Here is a 21341-nt window from a genome sequence, read left to right on the forward strand (position 1 = left end):
TTTCCACAGATTCAAATGAAGACAAAGTGAGACACTTTAACCGGTGTTTAATTGGTGGTAAAACTACCTTGTCAAACACAAAACGTAAAACAATACAATTTCCCCATACATTTTTAACTTTTCGGCTTTTTTAAATACAAAGAGAAAACAAATCCTGTAGGTCATTTGTCTAATAGATTTAAAGCTTGTGGGTGTGGCAGCATGTATGTTGTGTCTTATGTGTGCTGTGAACTCCTACACTATGTAGCCTTTTGCAGTATCATACAGTGACTGTTCAGTGATTCAATTCGTCAGTCAATAAATCAGTCATGGCACCAGAGCCGAGTTACATTCACTTTCAAATCAATTAATTCAGGAACTGTATTTTTCTCAGAGTGCAAATATTAAAGCACTTTTGGCATGATTAGGTTGTCACACCACCTCATTATGAAATAACTGAGACCGAATGCTTAGTTATTAGCCAAGGAACTACAGCATGTGCCAAGATTTTGAATCAACTGAAAACTGGAAGTGAATCGACCCCAGCCTTGCAATCAATTCAGTCCATGTGAAGTTGCCTTATCCTTCTTTCCCAACCATACTGATGGGTAAATGCAGTATCTATTCTACTGCAGTGGTTGCTTGAGTTCAAACAGGCCAGTTCCTCCTTTGACCACCTTGCCCACCACCAGGCAGGCTGAGGGAGACACCAGTTGATCATGGGAACCTGAACAGGGAAAAGGACATAGACATGAACAACAACAACATGACAGTGGTTATCAAAGTCTGCACACCCTCTCAAATTGCCTTGAGGCCTGAAATAAAAGCCCATTAAATTTGACTTTTTCACTTTCATTTTGTTTGTTCGCCTTTTCTTTTTACCTTGACATTGCTAGTTACTACACTAGTTCATTCTTGTCCCATGAACCATGAATTATCAATCAATCATCAATGTGACAACCAATCAATCTCTTCTCTATCTCTGTAGTTCATATACTGAACAAAAATATAAACGCAACACTTCTGGTTTTGCTCCCATTTTTCATGAGTTGAAATAAAAGATCTAAGACTTTTTCTATGCACACAAAAGGCTTATTTCTCTCAAATTTTGTTCACAAATTTGTTTAAATCCGTGTTAGTGAGCACTTCTCCTTTGCCAAGATAATCCATCCACCTGACAGGTGTGGCATATCAAGATGCTGATTAAACAGCATGATTATTGCACAGGTGTGCCTTGGGCTGGTCACAATAAAAGGCCACTCTAAAATGTGCAGTTTTATCTTGAAAAAAGACATTTATTAGGCACTGAACTATGGATCTCACATGACTAGGGCTACAGATATGCATTTTTTGAAAACCAGTCAGTATCTGGTGTGACCACCATTTGCCTCATGCAGTGCAACACATCTCCTTCACATAGGGTTGATCAGGTTGTTGATTGTGGCCTGTGGAGTGTTGGTCCACTCCTCTTCAATGGCTGTGTGAAGTTGCTGGATATTGGCAGGAATCGGAACACGCTGTCGTACACGCCGATCCAGAGCGTCCCAAACATGCTCAATGGGTGACATGTCTGGTGAGTATGCAGGCCATGCAAGAACTGGGATGTTTTCAGCTTCCAGGAACTGTGTACAGATCCTTGCAACATGGGGCGGTGCATTATTGTGCTGCAACATGAGCTCTGGTGGACATTCTTGCAGTCAGCATGCCAATTGCACGCTCCCTAAAAACTTGCAACATCTGTGGCATTGTGTTGTGTGATAAAAACTGCACATTTTAGAGTGGCCTTTTATTGTGACCAGCCCAAGGCACACCTGTGCAATAATCATGCTGTTTAATCAGCATCTTGATATGCCACACCTGTCAGGTGGATGGATTATCTTGGCAAAGGAGAAGTGCTCACTAACACGGATTTAAACAAATTTGTGAACAAAATTTGAGAGAAATAAGCCTTTTGTGTGCATAGAAAAAGTCTTAGATCTTTTATTTCAACTCATGAAAAATGGGAGCAAAACCAAAAGTGTTGCGTTTATATTTTTGTTCAGTATAGATTTGTAACAGTTAGCTTATTATTATCATGGCAGAAGCATTATCATCCTTTCCTCACCCAGCATAGTAGCCTGTTTGAGGAATTTGTAGCTGGTCTCGAAGGTCATCTGCTGCAGAGGAGAGGAGTTGGACTGGATGGCGTGCCGGTTCAGCGGTTTATACACACCCTCAAAACACATGTAGTCTGCTACTAGTGACAGATGTCTGGGGTCCACCTCAATACCTAGAGACAGACAGAGAAATACAGAGAAGAAAAATTATAGGCCTTCTGAAACCATTGTTGTGTGCTACCAATAACAGGTGCCTGGGGTTTAACGCTGTGTGTGTGTGTGTGTGTGTGTGTGTGTGTGTGTGTGTGTGTGTGTGTGTGTGTGTGTGTGTGTGTGTGTGTGTGTGTGTGTACCGTAGACAGCGAAGACATCTTTGATCTCCTTCTCTATAACCTTCAGAGCCACTTCAATCCCATAGGTGTTCGCCATAGCATGGACCTCATTAGAATACAGTCTGTTGATGTCCAGGATCTGGAGAAAAACAACACAGTCCCATTATATCCCATTCATTTTATGATGCTGATTCCTGAGGAGTTAACCACAGCATAGACCTCACTGGAATACTGATGATTTAGTTGTCATAGATTACTTAATGCCCCTTTAATTGAAGACATTTTACTTTCAAATTGATTGACACATTTTCTTTACCAATTTCCCCTAATTAGCCCCCAATTCTCTACTTTTTAATGCTTCAAGAGACAAAAATGGCAGGGTGAAAAAAATTCTACATCCCAATCTTCAAGTTCATCATGTTGCAGCAGGATGATGATTCAAAGCTGGACTGATGAGTCAGACCACTATGCTCATCTATTATCAACGATGCACTCCATACTGCTTCTGAGTCATTAGAGGCAAGTGGAGTCAGCGCAAGGTTCTGGTAGTGCCACACGGATAAGATATCAAGTGCCTGGTTATGTTTATGTGTTTCGCTGCACAGAAACACTGGTTGGCGTAACACAGGAAATTCCCCTCATTAGCGCTGTCTATCTGTACTTTAACCGCAAAACCATTGTGCAGTCTCATATTCAGAATGCTTCCAGTAGAAAGCAAAAGCAAAAATGTGTCCATTGTGCCGACGTACATCGCTGTGCTTGAACATTTCGTGCATGTTGATCCCCTCCGTGTTGAGGATTGACTCTTTCTGTCCCGTCTTCGTGGTCGTTTCGCTCAGCAGGCAGCGGGTGAGGCCCCTGGTTTCCATGACGACGGCGTTCTGGGCCAGCGTCGACATAATGGAGGTGAGGTCGAAGTGCACCTTGCTCACTGGCAGGACCAGGTTCACCTGTGGACACGGAGACGAGAGATGGAGCGATGGATGAATGGAGAGGATGGATGAGAAATACATTTTAAAAAGAAACATTGTTAATCTTCTTGTGGAAATAAAATTAATAAAAAAAATGTATAAATATAATATAGTCAAAGACAAAACCGTTAAAAATCCAATATATACCTTAAATAAGTGGGAAGACTCAATTAATATAATTCCATGGAAAGATGTATTTAATATTATCTATAATTCAACCCAAGATGTATCCATACGTATAATACAAATACAGATAATATATAAATTCTTACCCACTAAAAAGATGCTATCTATTTGGGGCCTAGAACAAACTTGCTTGTGTAGGTTTTGCAATGATGAAGAGGAATCGATCTTGCACTTGATGACACTGGATAATAGAAAGATTAACATCTCAAAGAAAACTACAAACCTTGAAATTCCTAAAGGGATGGGAACAACTAAGCCTTGGGGAAGGATGGGAATAAAAAATAAATAAATAAAATAAATAAATAAATAAAATAAAACAAAATGGCTTGTGCTCTCCTCTCCTGCCCTCTGCTGGCATAGCGCTGCGGACGAAAAGGTCATGGAGGACCAGGGGGCTGTTAGGAAGTGTAGGTGTTTTTTATGTGGCTTGATTGTGTATGTGTGCAGGTACAATCACAGGTATCTCAACATAATCAATATGCTATGCTCTGCTGTGGAGGGTTGTGGGGTAGGCGGACCGCGGGTGCGCCTATGCGGTGCCTGTTTTGCCCCCCCGCCCCAGGTGCTGGTCCTATGCCCGGTGGACCGGTCTTGACCCAGTTAGGACCTCATTACACTGATGAAGAATTATTATATATTTTTTATGATTATTACAACCATTATAACTATTGATATTATTATTTATCTATTTAATTTTTTCTTTTGTTTACTTGTTTTGGCCTATTCACCTACCTCTGTACATATTCTGATTTCATGCAACTACATTAGTGTATGTGTGTGGGTGTGTGTGTATGTAAGCATGAGTGTGTGTATTATTATGTATTACATTATCTGTGTGGATGTATGTGGGTGTGCGTATGTATTGTATATGTGTATATGTTATGGTATTTGTTTGGGGGAATTAGATCGGTTCTTTTGGTCATGACATGTCAATCCCATAGTGTGTCTAGATTGGTGGCCAGGGGGAGCTTTGGCCATATTACGTGATCCCCAGATATGCATGTATGTACCATATATGTTATATGTTGTATATAATAAAAAATTATAATAATAATAATAAAAAAAAAATCTTCTTGTGTGCAAAGTTTGAACCCACCTGACACCAGAGTCCATGCTGGATGTCATAGGAGTAGCTCTCTATAGCCGGGTGCGCCTCCAGAACGGCATTCACTCTCATTTTATCCACGGATTCTTCTTCTCCTTCCTCTCCTCCTCTTCTTCTCGATCCTCTCCTTCTCCCCTCCTCTCTCGCAGACTCCAGCTGGGTGGCTTCCAAGCTGTTCTCCTCCGTCCTCTCCGCCGCCTCTTCCTCCTCTTCTCCCTGATCTTCCCTCTCCTCCCCCTCATCGCCCTCCTCCTCGCTCTCATAGTCCACCTGCGGAATGGGAGAGAGAGAGAGAGAAACATAGACAGAGAACGCATCATGAGAATCATACGTTGAATCACTGTTGTGTTATACCATCCAAACACCACAATATGTGCAGTACATATACAGTATGTGTGTGTATCTTCATACCTCCTCTTCCTGTTTCTCTTTTCGTTTGGCGTCAGAAGCGTCAGCGTCTCCTTCGTTCCCCTGGTCGTCGACGATGTCTCGCTCCTCTTCCACCTCCCCGTCGTTTAACTGATAAGAGTCAGAAGTACAGATCGAGGTCAATTCAGAACTTATTTTGTCATTTTCAAGGAAGGGGTAAAAAGGTTCGGACAAAAACATTCAAAACTGAGTGACAATACTGAACATTAACGCAGCCCTAACCACAACACTAACATTCCATAAACATAACAGCAGGCAGCAAAACACAATCAGGGCAAATGAAATAAATAAATGAAATAAAATTCTCTTTTCTAGGAAAATGCTTGCCACAAACTAAGCACTTAAACAAATGACAACCATCCATTTTCAGGGAAATTCAAAGCTGTATGTAGAAACACTTGCTTTATAATGTGAATAGCACAGGAAGCCAACTGAAATTGCACGTCAGGCTATTCTGTTAACATGCTCACTGACACAACAACCAATCCTTTGTCTTCACTTGGCATTACTGTTTCAATTTGCAATCATTTTGCATCCCAAGTAAGTATACCAAGTCAACCAATTAGGGATGGAAAATGGCACCAGGGGCAGGAATCCACAGCGGTATTGGGGATTAGGGTTAGACCGATATCAGTTTGCTGATATATCAGGCTGATATTGGCCTTTTATTAAAAATCAGATATCGGCAGTCAGTGTCATCCACCCCCAGTATAGCAGATATGGTCCGGTTTGTTTGGATTACATATTAATTGATTAATACTATCCTGGTTGTCTATAAGAAGCCCTTAACCTGAACTGATTCTAATATAACATTTTGAATTGATTCCACATGTGTGCATGAATATGTTTGATTATCATCCTGTTTCAGAGTCTTTTCCACCCTACCAAGAAAGAAAAAAAGCACTGAGCACTTGTAATTTTTGGAATATTTTGGCATGAAAATGGTCAAATTTAAAGATACTGAATATCGGCACAAAATATCAGCTATTGGCTGCTTCAATCCAAAAATATCGCTATCTGCATTCCAAAACCCACATCTGTAAAACGATGAAGAAGACCGACAAACTGAATTGAAAATGGACACCCACCGCTCCAGCCGACCCCTCTCCATCGTGGTCCTTGTCTCTGAGCGTGGCCTTCCTCGTATCCACGGCGATGGAGGCCAGCTTGGCGCTGCGCTTCTTAATGCCTTCCAGGAGGAGACGGAAAAACCTGGAAGGAGAGACGAGGAGAGGAGGTGAGGAGGAGGACCGAGGCGAGGTTAGCCAAAGACTAGCTTGGTACCGCAATTCTTAATGGATTCTGGGGGTATTATACATTTTTCAGTAGACAGCAGAGACAGACAAATACAGACAAACACACAAATATATTACAAATATGTTATCTATACACACACCTGGTTTCCATGTAGCGGAGGATCTGTTGCGGCGTCAGCAGCTTGTCGTCACAGTAACGGTCGGGAGGCAGGAAGTGGAAGGTGACTTTGAACGTCCGCATCTTCTGGAGAGTTTTGTCCGTGATCTGCAGCGCCTCTACCACATCCACCTTCTGCAGAACCTACACACACACACACACACACACACAGGGTTATGGTGAGTTCTAGTTTTAACGTTTAAATCTAGAAACACAATTATAACAGAAGCATGCACAGTGAAACGTGTGCAAACATGCAGACATTTTAGAGAAAAGACGAGACAAAAAAGACAAGAGAAGTTGACAAAAGAAGAGACAAAGAGAAAAGAAAAGATAAAAGACAAGAAGAGAAGTTGAGAAGACAAGAACAGACAAGAGAAGAGAAAACAAAATACAAGACAAAAGACGAGACAAGGCAAGAAATAAGATGAAATGAGAAAAAAAAGACAAGAAATGACAAGACAAGAGAAGAAAAAGCATGTAAATTTCTATTTACATGCTTTCACAGGTCTCTTTCTGGACACATGAGAAGAAAAGACAAAAGACAAGAAATGACAAGAGGAAACAAAAGAAGACGAGGAGAAAACAAAAAAAGAGAGGAATAAATCTAAGAAAATAAAACAAGACGAGACGAGAGTTGACCCGTACCTCAGCCAGACAGACCCTGGTGAGTTTCTTGCGGAGCGTCTTGACTCTCTTCAAGGCCTTCTTGGTGTTCAGCACTGGAACACTCATCATAGGAGTCTTGATACTGGGGCTGGCTGTCATCAGGATCTCTCTAAGCCTGAGAGAGGGACATGGACACACACACAGAGAGGAGGAAAGATCGAATTTAGATCATTTAAGACATTTTTAAGGAGCCTGGATAATGAGAATATAAGTGAATAATGAATAAGTGAACAGGCGGCAGTACCTAGGTATTCCCAGAGTGACGTTCATCTCTCCTCTGCCAGCAAAGTGGAAGGTGTTGAGTGTCATCTGGGTGGAGGGCTCGCCTATCGACTGGGCTGCCAACAAACCCACCGCTTCCCCTGGATCACACAGTGAACGCTGCCACTTGTAATGCAACAGCTGACGAAGGCTGCAGGCACAGACAGAGACAGATGGTGTTTCTTTTCCCTCTGGTTTTACTTCATAACACAGCAGACAAGTACAGACTGTGTCCAGTCAATGCCCACAGTGCAGTGATAGAAAGTGAGGGGAAGGACACGACTGGACAGAAAGAGAGGGCTGACTTCCTATTAATGCCTGAACAAAGTGTTAGCATGGAGCCTGCTATCACTCAACATAGTGTCTGCTAAAGTGTTAGCATGGAGCATACTATCACTCAACACAGTGTATGCTAAAGTGTTAGCATGGAGCCTACTATCACTCAACACAGTGTATGCTAAAGTGTTAGCATGGAGCCTACTATCACTCAACACAGTGTATGCTAAAGCGTTAGCATGGAGCCTGCTATCACTCAACACAGTGTATGCTAAAGCGTTAGCATGGAGCCTGCTATCACTCAACACAGTGTCTGCTAAAGCGTTAGCATGGAGCCTGCTATCACTCAACACAGTGTATGCTAAAGCGTTAGCATGGAGCCTGCTATCACTCAACATAGTGTCTGCTAAAGCGTTAGCATGGAGCCTACTATCACTCAACACAGTGTATGCTAAAGTGTTAGCATGGAGCCTACTATCACTCAACATAGTGTATGCTAAAGCGTTAGCATGGAGCCTGCTATCACTCAACATAGTGTCTGCTAAAGTGTTAGCATGGAGCTGTCTATGGACTACATTACATGGTCCTACATAGACTAGACACTGTGCCCAATGATAATGTAATAACTGATAATGTAATAACTGATAGAAAATGTCATAACTTGTCAAAATGTCCCTAAATGAATCAAAAATTTAATAAAACCTGACAATTTATTTTTCCTGATAATGCAATTTTTTAATACATAAACCTGCAATTATTAAATTTTAAAGGGTGTAACTTTTTAAAAAATATTACAATATCAATCTGAGGATGTTACTAAAGTACTTTGCAATTTATAACATTTCATTACATCTTTTGACCCATTTTGAACACTCTCACTCTATAAGACTCTCACACACTGTCTCTAACCTTTCAGTGTTGTTTTAGCGCTCTCACACACACTCATGCGCTCTCTCTCTCACACACACACACACACACACACACACACGGACAGACAGACAGACACGCACCTGCTAGGGTCCAGGCTGTCTTGGCTCCTCCCGGCGGTGTTTTGCAGGTACTTCTCTGTGATGCTGTGGAAGTTTTCGGACACTGATCCAAAGCAGATGTCAGGCCTTAGCAAGCCCAAACTGGGCTCTGGGCAGCGAGACGACTTCCTGCTGTATTTTAATTGGTTGTCTGCATCCAGCGAACGCCAGCGGTCCAACAGCTGGGGAGGGAGTGTAGTCATATTAGACTTCAGCTGAATTAGGTTTGAGTTTAATTATCTCACACCAAATGCAATGAGGCTGGGAAGACCACCTCACAGTATTATAACTAAAATGACTATTGAATATTTTAATCTGTCCCAATGAATGTGTGTATGGATACCTGTAGTGTTGCATTGCCTCTGCCATCGGTCTGCACCGCTTGTCCTCCTTCAGCCTGTTTCAGTTTGCCCATCTTCTTCTGGGAGAACAGCAGGAACGCTCCTGATACATAGATTAATACACACAAATATAAATATTATATGACAGATGTTTACAAAGGCAACCTGAAAGAGTTTCTTATTAATATTCTGAATGACACATGAACGTCCCACAACGTCCATGATCTGACAAAATTTAAACCAGCGAAGACATCAGATTGTCATACTGCATTCCAACAGGTTGTTGGGTACCTTGCCGTGGACACGCCCCCTCTCTCTTTGTTTTCCAGCGCTGGATGGCTGCGAAGTGTTGATTGGCAGCCTGGGGGTCCAACCGCAACAAAACCTCATCCAGAGCCTGGGACTTCCTGATCACCTGATGGGGAGAGGAAAACATGGTTCAATCTTTTCGGCTGTTCGTGTTTATTTTTTGCCAGTAGTCTACAAGATGTGTTACCTTCCCTCCTCAGCACTGAATGGAAACAACAAATGGGAGGTGAGAAGTGTAAACAATGGATGTTACGTTGTTTTGTTTTTGTGTGTTTTTTGTGTGTAGTACATATTTATCCCCAGTGGCCATGTTGGAGCGCCGTGGGGCCCATGAACTACACCATCACTGTAGCAGCCATTTTGGCCAGTGTCACCCACTGAGGAGGAAGCACTGAATTTGACAAGGCTGCAGTCTTTCTAAATACACAGTCTCCATCCGTTGTGTGTGTGTGTGTGCGTTTTTGTCGGTGTGTACTTTACCTCGTAGTTGTTCTCTATGAAGGGGAACTGTCTCGGCTGAAGGAATGGAGTCTTCGGGATGTCCAGCCCGTCTTCGCCGTACAGGAACTGGACCACAGATCCATCGCTGTCCCGCACCGTCAGATCATACTGAACCACCAGCCCCTCCAGGTGCTTTATAACACACCTACAGGAGAGAGGGGAGGGGAGGAGACGGGAGGGAAGAATACAAGCAAGAAGAGAGAAGAGGAAAGGCGAGGAGAGGAAAAGGAGGAGGAAGGAGAGAAGAGGAGATGAAAGTAGATGAAAGTAGATTTCTGTGTTCTCAGATGGTCAAATGGCCTCAACTAAGGGCGAAACGTGTTCGAAATAACTCCTGGAGTGAAAACACCCAATGTCCAAAATTTGAATTATGTCATGGTTTTTCCTGTGACTCCTGTTCCTGTAATGGTGTTTGTTTAAGCAGTGGCTAAAATTTCCCTTTGTTTGTGTGGCTAGGGCCAGAGAGGCAAATCATGCAGGCCCATTTTCCTCTAATTTTTTGATCACTGCCAGCCACAGTCTAGAAACAGACTTTTGTGGTCTATTAGGGAGGTAGGGAGCTTATGTCGTTACCTCTGCAGATATCCTGATCTGGATGTTTTCACAGCTGTGTCCACCAGTCCCTCTCTGCCAGCCATACAGTGGAAGAAAAACTCCTGGAAATGAGAAAAATGTCAAACATGGGGAAAGACATACGATTAATTAATTAATTAACGATAATTTTGTCATACTTAGGATTGTTATTGATTATTTTTCCTATGAATCTAAATGACTAAATGAACACATTACAGCTAGCTTTTAGGTTGAGTTCCAGTGTACAGATCTACCCAAATATTTAGCATACCTGGAATAAAGAGCTGATTTTTAAGGCAGACTGAGAAACACAAGGCAGCCACCTAACAATTTAACCTTCTGGAAAACCTACACTATCAGTATATACAACCTTTCCAACACTGTATCTGAAAACACCAATTTGGCCATTAATAATGTAGCAAATGCAAAGACTTGCGTGCAATATGATGATTGCATACTAGCTCTCTAGCTAATGGGTTTATCAAGTTCAGATAACTTATACATCAAGTTGCGATTGGGATTGTTTCATACATGGTAGTTACTGTTGTGGTGTGCTGTTGCAGCATTACACCATCAACAAAGCACCATGTTATTGATTTTCTTTTTACAGTATTTCCAAGCTAAAGGCACTCTGGGTCAATGTTTTTGAAACCTAATACACACATTTGGGATTTGGGCTTGCCACAGCTAAAATAAAACAACACACTGACAATTTTCATAGTCAGTGTAATCACTAATGATGCATCATTGCAGCCCTAGTTATAATAATGCTCATGATGAAAGGATACGCTACCACTAGAATGCTTTCACTTACCACAACGCTTAACCATTCAGATGGTTACAGTGTAAAATGGTATCAAGCTCACTAGGGAGCGTGTTGCCACATCACATAAGTCTTCCACACAACACACACCACGCACTCCTCTTCTACCTGTGGTTTGATGCCTGTGAGGAACCTTCCAGAAACGAAGCCCCCTGCGCCAGGCAACGAGTCATACGGCTGGTAGCAGGGCAACGATTTCCCAGAGGGCATCAGTGGTGGCCGACGGCCCTCCAGCTCAATCTGACCTAGCAGACACGAGATCTGAAACAAAGACACACACACACACACACACACACACACACACACACACACACACACACACACACACACACACACACACACACACACACACACACACACACACACACACACACACACACACACACACACACGTCAGGACAGTGTTTTCAGGAACGGCAAAATGTGATCCTTGATAAATACCCATCTGAGAACACTGGGTATATTATACTACTAAAGCAAATAGTTTGATTTTCTAGGTTAATAGCCTAAGGGTCATTTTAGTTTTGTGGAACAAGTCAGTAAACATCCTACAACAATGAGTTTTGGTGATGAGGACCATTCGATCTCTAGAGAAAAAGGCTTAATGGGAAGAAAGAGGGAGGGAAAGAGGGAAAATACCTGCATGGTGTTAACAGTCGATCCCTTGGCTCCTGATTGGACCATCAGCTGGAGGTTGTTGTCTGGGAAAGAGGTGTGGAGGCCGATCGGCATACACACCTACAAACACATATACACCATTTCATCATGATCATTAAGAAGAGTGGAGGCCAGCAGGCACACACTTCAGGTCTGCCATGTTAAAGTCTCTTTGTTGCCTTTCTCATAATATGTATAGATATATAGTGCATCTCTATAGTAAACCTACTATATGTGCTACTGCAGCAGTAGTAGTAGCAGCAGTGACAGTGACTGGTTACCTTGTTAATATCATTGTTCACTTGGTTGGCCACCTCTTTGAACTTGAGGTCAGCCAGGTTGAAGTCTCTCTGGTCCGGGTTGAGGTGAGCGTCCTGCCAGCGGCTCTGAGCCTCGGCTTGATCCACGTTGGAGGGCAGGTTGAACGCTGCCTGGAGGGCCTGGGAGAGAAAGAAGGACAATAAATCAATGTAGTTTTTTGACTGGATTCGTTTCATGACCTTAGAACACATTTAAACAGCATACCATCCAGGAAAAAGTATTTCATTGCGGTTGTATTTGACATCTTTATCCTTCCTCTAACACTACTCCACATTGATGTAATATTAGCTTTATAAGCGTGAGCCTATCTTGTCTGTAGTCTGTATATTTGCCATGATACTGACTTCTTGGACTGGTCTCTCTAAACTGCTAATCCCAATAGGACAGGCTGGTGGTAAAACTCACTTTGGTGCCACAGTTTAGTGACTCTTTAATAAGCTTTTTCCTCTGTCTGTTGGCCCCCGGTTTCACGAGGATGTCCTCAACACCTACACACACACACACACACACACACACACACACACACACAGAAACGTGTAAACATTATACACATAAAGTCATAGCACATCATGTCACAAACAGCTAAATTAGCATCATAGCACTCATCTAAAACACATTATGCACTGGGTTTTTGCAGAGATTTATCATTTTTCAAAGGTCTTGTGTAAAGGTGAATATCTTGGAATAATCAGTGCAATATACACAATCAGCTGATAATATCGACCTCAACACCTCTGCTGCAGGTAGCACACTAAATAGCTTTGTGTATGTGTTATTTAGTTAAAGTGAGTGTGGGATGTTACCCAGAGTAAAGCCTTTGTATAGCTGTAGGTAGGCGGTGAAGAGCCGGGCCAGACAGCTCAACAGTTTGCCACTGGTCCCCCCTCCATACAGCTCGTAACAGCAGTGGACCAGACCGTAGGCTGAGGAGCCGTAGTGGGCTTTGTCCAACACGCCCATTAACAACTCCCCCTGACGAATCACCACCTAGGAAGCAAGGAGAGGAGAGAGAAGGGAAAGGATAGTAAATACTGACTGATGACTGACAAGATATTACTATTTTGTGATAAATTATTAGACGCAGGTCACCAAACTATCAGCTTAGAGGGAACATTGGTCCTGATCCTGATGTGATTTTTTTTAGGCTTCCAAATAGATTTCTGATGATTTTTGCTCTCCATTATAATGATAAAAACTACAAAAACCAAGGATTAACTGAAGTACGTGAGTGTCACACCCAATTGATGCCCTTGCTTGTTTCCAATAGAGTGACTCATTTGGGAAATTTTCTAGATACAAGTCTCAATATGTTGAAACGAGGCAGAATAAGGCAGATCACTCCAATAGTGAGAGTGAAAATATCTTACAAAATATTACATTAAATGACTTGTTAAGATGGGCATTTTTTGCAAAGTAAAGAATGAATAAATGAAAAATAAACCAATAACTAATAAACAACAACAATTCTTCTGGCAGATCTGAGGAATCAGAGTGAATGGATGAATGAATGAGCCATTTGTCTCTTCGGGCCATGACACACAGGGAACATATTGGGGCAATGTAGATGAAAGAGTTTTGCCAAAAATTCTAACCAACACTCATTTTTTACGATACTTTTCATTGAGCCCAGTATGTTCTCCAACTTGATTTGGTCCCTGCTGGAGGCCATATGCACTATGTGTGTGTGTGTGTGTGTGTACCTGGGAGTCACACATGCTGTCAGGACGGTACCCCGGAGCGGCTCTTGGCGGGACTTGAATCCACGCCTTGCTGGGGATCTTCGACCTGCCAATCAGGTTGAGAGGCAAGGCCTTCTGTGGGATTACATTCAGCAGGAGGGTAGACACCACCTGCAATTCACGCCAAATGAGATTTCATTAAGGACAATTACGTAACAAGTCATCAGTAAGGTTCTTTGTATGTAGAAATTTTCTGTCATCATAGCCTCCCTGCTTTCCTGTCTATAGTCACCGAGGTCTGAGAATAGTAGGGTTAGGGGTTAAGTTCAACTTTAAGGATAGCGTTCTACCTGTTTTCCTGTCCATAGCTGCTGTGGTTTGAGTATGGCTGGAGGCAGCAGTTTAACTCTGCCTGGTCTGTCGGTCAGCCCTCTGTACACCAGCTCAGTGTACTGGTCTCTGGTGAAGAAACAGCTTCGTATCGTCATCCTCGTGCCCGACACCATGTGGTCCTGGATCAGACCCGCTAAAGGTTTACCATCCTAGAGAGACAGAGACAAATGAGTGATGACCTCCGCGCGTGCGTGTGTGTGTGTGTGTGTGTGTGTGTGTGTGTGTGAAAGCCTGAAAGCCCTCTATATATGTACCTTGGGTACCAGGTACTGCTGGTCAGTGCTGACTAATGTATAAGCCTCTGCTCTGCCCAGCTCACTCTGAGGGAAGTGAGCGTTCATCTCGTCTCCGTCAAAGTCAGCATTGTACGCCTTGCAGTTAGCGTAGTGGAGCCTCAGTACCTGTAACATCACAATAACATCAAATGTGATATATATCCTCATAACTGTAAATAAAACTCAGCATTGTATGCCTTACAGTTGGAATCGTGAAGTTGCAATACATATAACATCAAAATAACAAAATGTATTGTAACAGTTCATTCTCTCCTGGCAGTGTGCAGGCACACGGGACCTGAATGGAGGGTAGGCTGGGGTTAGGACAAGGAGTCAGATGTTACATTTTAAATGTTACCTTCTCTCCTGGCAGTATGCGGGCACAGTGGGCTTGTATGGAGGGTCTGTGGAGAGTTGGCTGTCTGTTCAATAGCAACACATCTCCGTTCTTTATGTGACGATTCACCTGAAGAGAGAGAAGAGGAGGAGAAAGAGAAGAATGTGAAGAGGTGTTTAATTGAGAATGAAGGGTAGACTTAGGTTGCAGGGTGTTCGTGGGTTTATGTCTGTCTGTGGCAGGGAGTGCGGACACTACTGTGGACACATGGATAGTTTTGGTGTCTTATGTTCTTATCACGTAACAGGTAAGTTGAGCAACGGGCCAATCTCATTAAATCTTGGTGTATTCCTTTAACCTGTCCGACTTACTATCTTCATGGGCATCTTATGCGGACCGGGACAGGGTGTCAGCAGCTGCTTAGCGACGGCCTCTCTCTGCGCGAGGTTGGTAGGCGACAGGATGGTTCTCTTGCCATCCTCGGTTATCACCATGGAGGCACCGGGATGGATGTTGGGCCCGTTGAGAACGGCCTGACGGAGCTCCTTCACGTTCCACGGAGTGACGGGCTGGGGGTAGGTCAGCTTGGTGGCAAACACCTACAGCAAGACCCAACACGGGGATAAAGAGATGGAGAGACTTGGGTCAAGTTTGGATGCAAATTTGAGTTTAGGTGAACATGTTAAGAGAGTTGTGCAATCTTGTTTTTTTTTCAGTTGAGCACCATTTCCAAAAATCAGTTTAATGATCTGGAAAAGCTGGTAGTGGTAGTGGAGATAAACAAAACAAAGGGAAAAAGAAGTGAAACAGACTAATGTACCATGGGTATTCCTATCTCGTTGGTGCCTATGTACATGTCGGGACAGATGACAGATCGCGCAGCGTAGTCCACTCGTTTACCCATCATGTGCTTCCGGAACAATCCGTCCTTCTTCTCCAGGATCTGACAGGGGAGAAGAGACAGAAAAACAACAATAATGTCTTCACCATAGACATGTCAAGCTCTGTTATACTATGTTGTTTTACCTATGTGATGCATTCTTTACCTGTATGTATATTATATAAGGTACCTGTCTGATTCCGGGGTATTTCTCTGCCATCAGTTTGTCCATGTCGCTGTCGAAGACGATGTTAACGTGGCTCTGGAGACGGATCCAAATGTTGTAGAGCTTATCTGTTAACGTCTGGCCTGGGATGGCGGACAGAAAAGACTGGTCTGTCGGTTCAGATGCCTGAAATGGATGAGAGAGGACAGGTAGGCATGTTATGTTCACTGGATTCGACAGAAACACATGAACACAAACTGCATGTGAGGGCCAGGAGTTTTTGCGATCTTTCATGTCACTCACACACACACACACACACACACACACTGTCTTACTGTCTCTTCTTCTGGAGCGTTTTTCTCCTCAGCTATGAGTGCCAGTAGTTTCCGGATGATTCCGTTGTCCTTCATGACGGCCTGCATGTTGACAGTCTGACCATTGGTAAACATTTGGTCACCCAGCCGATTAATTGGACGATACCTGGGTGGGGGTGGGGGGGCAAAAGTACCATTATAAGCTACAAGGAGCAGATTATTTTGGGTGCATTACATTGTGGTGAGAAATGCATTGTACCTGCAGGGTGGGACCACCAGCAGCTCCAGGAAGAAGAGGTCAGGATAGAAACGTCTCTCTGCCTCCTGGACCTCTGAGTTCTCCTCCAGACCTGAGAACAGACACTTCAAGAAGAAACCTGGAAGAAACAGAGGAGGAGAAAGATCAAGATCACACTTTGAAAGTTACTTTCTCTCTCAACCCAGAACTGATCAGGGTTATGAGTTGCTTTCGCCACTCTACTATTTGGCTTCCCCACTTAAATGACAGTTGGCGCTTACTAGGACGGACACAAAAATGATCTTCATTTATACAGAACTTTTCAAAACGGTTTTACTTACAGACTTACAGACAAATGAATATGGCAAATTCCACAAATATGCAAAGTAGCATATGACATCATCGTTTTAGATCAGGACACCCTACTATACCATGTACCACGGTGGTGGGACATAATAAAAAACAGGCAGACAGCCATTCCGTCGGAGTACCTTCTTTCTCCCATAGTTTGTTGATGTGGTCTCTGGAAGTACTAGGGGTCAGGTAGCCTCTCTTTCCAGCCATCAGGTCTTTTACAGGGAGAAAAATAACCAGATGAGATCCAGATACACCAGCTGCTGTGCTCCAGAGCCATATATAGGCAGGGTTTGTCCAGGCTGTACAGTCTGCTGCCCCTTCTCTCCATCAGAAACTCCACTGGGGCACGACAGTTACAGTCTACAAACCACTTCTATTTTTCTGGTTATCAGAAACAATTAAACAAATCAGCACTTTCCCACAATTCTCTCTCCACTAGTCACATGGTAACCGTATTTATATTATGTTAAGCATGCATATTTATGTATTCTCAGTCTAAATGATAGTAATGCTTTCAGTATTTACCATCAGTGTTGCCTTCAGTCTGCACTCCTGCTGGCATGGTGATAATCAGCTTACTGTTGTGTTCCCGACGCACCACACACCGCCCGCATCTACACACACACATACATTATGATTTATTTTAATCATAACATGCCATCACATAAACAGTAACAATCACAGACATTTTCTACTGCTTCAAGCTGCGTATTCAGTTGTTTTCTGATCAGAAACTATAGATATGGATTAGAAAATACTATGGATTGACACTAAGTAAGAATAAAATTCATTACAGTATCTTTTTGTCATGTTACCTGCATTGGGGGCATTTCCTGGATTTCATGTGGATTCTCCAGAAGTCGTTTATCAGACTGTTCTTCCTCTCAACCACGTGTTTAATCTGAGAACACACACACACAAAATTAGACCAATTTGTCTCCAGTCAGGGAGTCATGACTCAAATTGTAACAGACCCCTCCAAAAAACTGAAAGAAAAAAAAATGCTACATTACTATGTGTGTCTGCATGTGTCTATATATGTTAGTGTGACTATGTGAGTGTATGTGTGTACTGACCGGCTTGCTGGTCTCGCCAGTTTTCATACTGATGGTTTTCTCGGTGAACGCCTTCAGCACCTCCTGGATCTCAGCTCCAGTGGCCTTGGCATTCCCCTCCAGGAACTAACACACACACACAGTATATACAGATGAACACACAATTATACACACAAGAACACACATATTCACACAAAGTATAATCAATGCTCATAGTCTAGTTAACATTTGTCAGACTTAAATTCAAATCCACCATAATCGCTTGTTATTTACCCCAAAAGAAACAGACAAAGACAAACAAACAAACAAGAGAACTACAGCTCAATTGGTCTATGTATCATGCTGTACACATTCAAATTTTGCGGTGGGAAAAGCCTAGCTGTTACAGAAGTGTGTTTGTGAACAGACGGCTGCTGGCTTGAATTTGCAGACCAACAGACAAAAGCTGGGAAGGCATTTTCAAAAATCCAGCAACAATCCATTTTTTTACAGGCAGTTTCAGATTAGCTCCAGTTAACACATCACAACTGGTCTTGGCCTTGATCAGCACATTTCCCATCACAGCTGCTTAAATCTTTCCTATCAGACAGGCTTACAGCATTTAACCTTCTCCTCCAGGAGGTGTCACCGTGTCTCTCTGAACCAAATATACTCAACCCACCTGGCTGAGAACCTGTTCGACTTGGTAGACCTCCTGCAGCGCTCCGTGGTCCAGCAGCTTCAGCTGGTTGAGCAGCAGGTGGACGGCGGCTCTGGGACACGTCAAGGTGTGACACATGAGACACGAGCCACGGATCAACAGGTAGAGTTTCTGATGGAGGAGAGGAGAGCAGACCAGAGGAGGAGGGCCAGGTGAGGAGGAGAGGAAGGAGCAGGGAGGAGAGATGGGAAGAGGGGATGGGAAGAAGAGAAGAGACAAACTGCTGTAAAATAATTTAAAATAAGGCAACATCAAACATAATTTTTCTACCTATAATTATAATAATTCCTCCCCGGGTTTCATCATGGGGGAACAACAAGTAAAATACAATACTCCGGCAGGTCATTACCAGTATTACACCCAAGAAAAGTGAGTTGTAAACATGTGGCAGTGTGTGTGTGTGTGTGTGTGTGTTCATACTTACATCAAAGAACAGTGGGTTGTATACAGGTAGCGGTAACTCTACATGTCCCAGGTGTCCAGGACAGTTGTTGAAGTCCTGACAGCAGGTCGAACACACCTGGATGAACCATAATAAAGAGTAACATAAACACATATACTCAGTAGCACAAGTTAATACAGGCTGTATGTGTGTGTTCAAGTCCTGACTGCAGGTAGAACACGCATGGATAGAGAAAATAGACACAAATGCAATCAAGATTAGTTTTACTGCTGCATCAATACCATTTGCTCAACAAGTGCAAGTATAAGCACTTCATTTTAAGTACTTGACAAAACTGAGTACAGATGAGAATGGTTTTATTGATTTCTGTGAAACTAGATCCTCATCACCTTCAGCTTTACACACAGATTACGATGCACTTATAAACCACAGAAGTACAAACCCCCTCATCAGGAGCAGAGTGATTTATGGCATGTTACTGTTGTGTCTGTACTGTTATAAGCAACACATGGAATGTACGTAGTATAAGTTCAATGGAGCTTTACCTCCTTGCTGTCAGCTGGCCCCAGGGCCAGGTCGTACAGGCTGTTAGGAGCAACATTCCCAACAGCGTCAAGGAACCTGAAGTTGGTGATCGCCTTCACACTCAGCTTCCTGGAGAGGAGAGAAGGAGAGGAATATACAGTAGGTGAGGTGGTTAGACTTAGGACTTAGGGTTGTCTCACTGCAAAATGAGCAAGAGGTTAAGGGCTCTGATGTGAACTTCCATGCGGACTTTTGGCAAGTCTGCAAACTTTTCAGAGGGAGCTGCCTATAATTCATAGCATCAGCGAAGTCAGTAAATGCAGACACTAGGGAAGCACCTAAAAAAATGTAAACACACCAAGCATGGCAGGTATTCTCAGGAAAGTTTATTTGTGAATTTAAATATTTGTCTTGCTAGTGTAGTGTTTTATTGCACTATTACACAGTTGTTTGTATCACACAAATGTGTTTTGAATATGATTTCCATATCTGTTTTCATCCGATCAATGAAAATAGATGGTCAAGTACATCTAGGCTTTCCACAAGATAGTAGTGTTGCTGTATCCAAGGCAACGTGCAATGTCTTCAGCCTGTCTCGTGTCTCCTTTTTCTAACATTTCAAACCCTCACACCCTACACTCATGCACTACACTGAATATGCCAGTGACATTGGCCCAAAGTCCTTGAGGGATCAGTCCTCAGGCTACCAATGAATCCCTACCAGCTCCAGAGTTGCTGTTCTGTAGCTGAACCTGACCTCTGACCTCCCTGTGGAGGAGGGACAAGAGAAAAGAGAAGTTCCCTACAGGGATCAATACAGGATCACATCACCCTGTATGGTTAAGGGATGGCCAACTTTGCATCATCTCAATAGCACAGTAACTACTTAACACACACAAACTGTTGTCCAAAAGTCAATGTAGTCCTTTAACTTATTCTTAAATTGGTAATCTAGAGACAGCAATCACAACCAACTTCAGAGTTGACACTCAACAAAAAAGGGCAGATATATGTGATCCTACTCATATCCCTGTTGAAATTACACACTCAGTAGATAGCAATATATAGGCTATATGTTAGAATGATTACTCTCCATGTCTATTGGACATGCCATAATGCCATAACTCCTTGCAATGTAAAGTAAGATGAGAAAAGTCATTTTACTTCATTAACAAGCATGCAAAATCAGGTTCAGGCCAAAAGAAGTGAGTTGAAAATGTGGTTCAACTGAAATGTGGCTTGCCAACAGTATAACGTAAGATACATTTCTGAAAGGTCTGCCTGTAATTTGTAAGAAGACACGTTTTAATGTATTTACACCATGAACAGGCATGTTGTTTTGAACTCGTGTTTAGCTTTTAGCCAACCAGCTAGCTAGCGCTCCCTCACCTTATCTCCTCCGCGGAGTACATGCCAAACGACATGCCCTCCAGACGCCGCCATGGCACTTCTTTTCCAAACAGCATTTCGGAAAAATATCCACACTCGTGAAGTTTATTGCTGTAAATTCATGTCAGTCGCGTTAAACCACATGCGAAGGAAAAGTTGCTCCTGTTTCACACGTGGGCGCTTCAGACTAAACCACGGCACTCAGTTCAGAGGGGGAGACATGACTATAGCTGACTAGACTTATTTCCCAATTTGTTTGACATTTCCTTTCAAACTCGCGTATATATGTGAATATTATTACAATTAGCTCACTATAAAAGTACGTAAAAAGTATTGTATTTCTTCAAATACAAACCAGTA

General features: G+C 42.8%; 1 protein-coding gene and 1 non-coding gene across 2 annotated transcripts; both read right to left on the bottom strand.

The window, feature by feature from the left end:
• Positions 1–38: 38 nt before the first annotated feature.
• Positions 39–21135, bottom strand: polr1a (RNA polymerase I subunit A). Its single transcript, XM_078289202.1, has 37 exons — positions 20982–21135; positions 19613–19721; positions 19089–19184; positions 18626–18775; positions 17986–18090; positions 17725–17810; positions 17435–17523; positions 17044–17121; positions 16574–16691; positions 16336–16480; positions 16025–16186; positions 15775–15897; positions 15326–15553; positions 14976–15083; positions 14597–14743; positions 14300–14491; positions 13971–14120; positions 13074–13257; positions 12676–12758; positions 12231–12389; positions 11932–12030; positions 11401–11553; positions 10470–10552; positions 9876–10041; positions 9378–9501; positions 9089–9189; positions 8728–8927; positions 7425–7592; positions 7160–7295; positions 6495–6655; positions 6187–6310; positions 5081–5188; positions 4661–4939; positions 3157–3357; positions 2429–2546; positions 2084–2248; positions 39–706 (listed from the first exon to the last, which is right to left on the bottom strand). The coding sequence occupies exons 1-37, from the start codon at positions 21056–21058 to the stop codon at positions 606–608; spliced, it is 5076 nt and encodes a 1691-aa protein (XP_078145328.1). The 5' UTR covers positions 21059–21135; the 3' UTR covers positions 39–605.
• On the bottom strand, positions 9670–9806 carry LOC139923431 (small nucleolar RNA SNORA5). Its single transcript, XR_011785187.1, has one exon. It is a non-coding gene; the product is annotated as a small nucleolar RNA SNORA5 (small nucleolar RNA).
• Positions 21136–21341: the final 206 nt, after the last annotated feature.

This window comes from Centroberyx gerrardi, chromosome 16, assembly GCF_048128805.1.
Source record: "Centroberyx gerrardi isolate f3 chromosome 16, fCenGer3.hap1.cur.20231027, whole genome shotgun sequence".
Taxonomy (NCBI): Eukaryota; Metazoa; Chordata; class Actinopteri; order Beryciformes; family Berycidae; genus Centroberyx; species Centroberyx gerrardi.

Coding starts and splice junctions, on each gene's coding strand:
- polr1a (XM_078289202.1), bottom strand. CDS start 21,058: ATGCTGTTTGGAAAAGAAGTGCCATGGCGGCGTCTGGAGGGCATGTCG. Junction 19,185..19,612: donor GGCCAGCTGACAGCAAGGAG/GTAAAGCTCCAT, acceptor TGGTTCATCCAG/GTGTGTTCGACCTGCTGTCA. Junction 17,524..17,724: donor AGGAAATGCCCCCAATGCAG/GTAACATGACAA, acceptor GTGTGTGTGTAG/ATGCGGGCGGTGTGTGGTGC.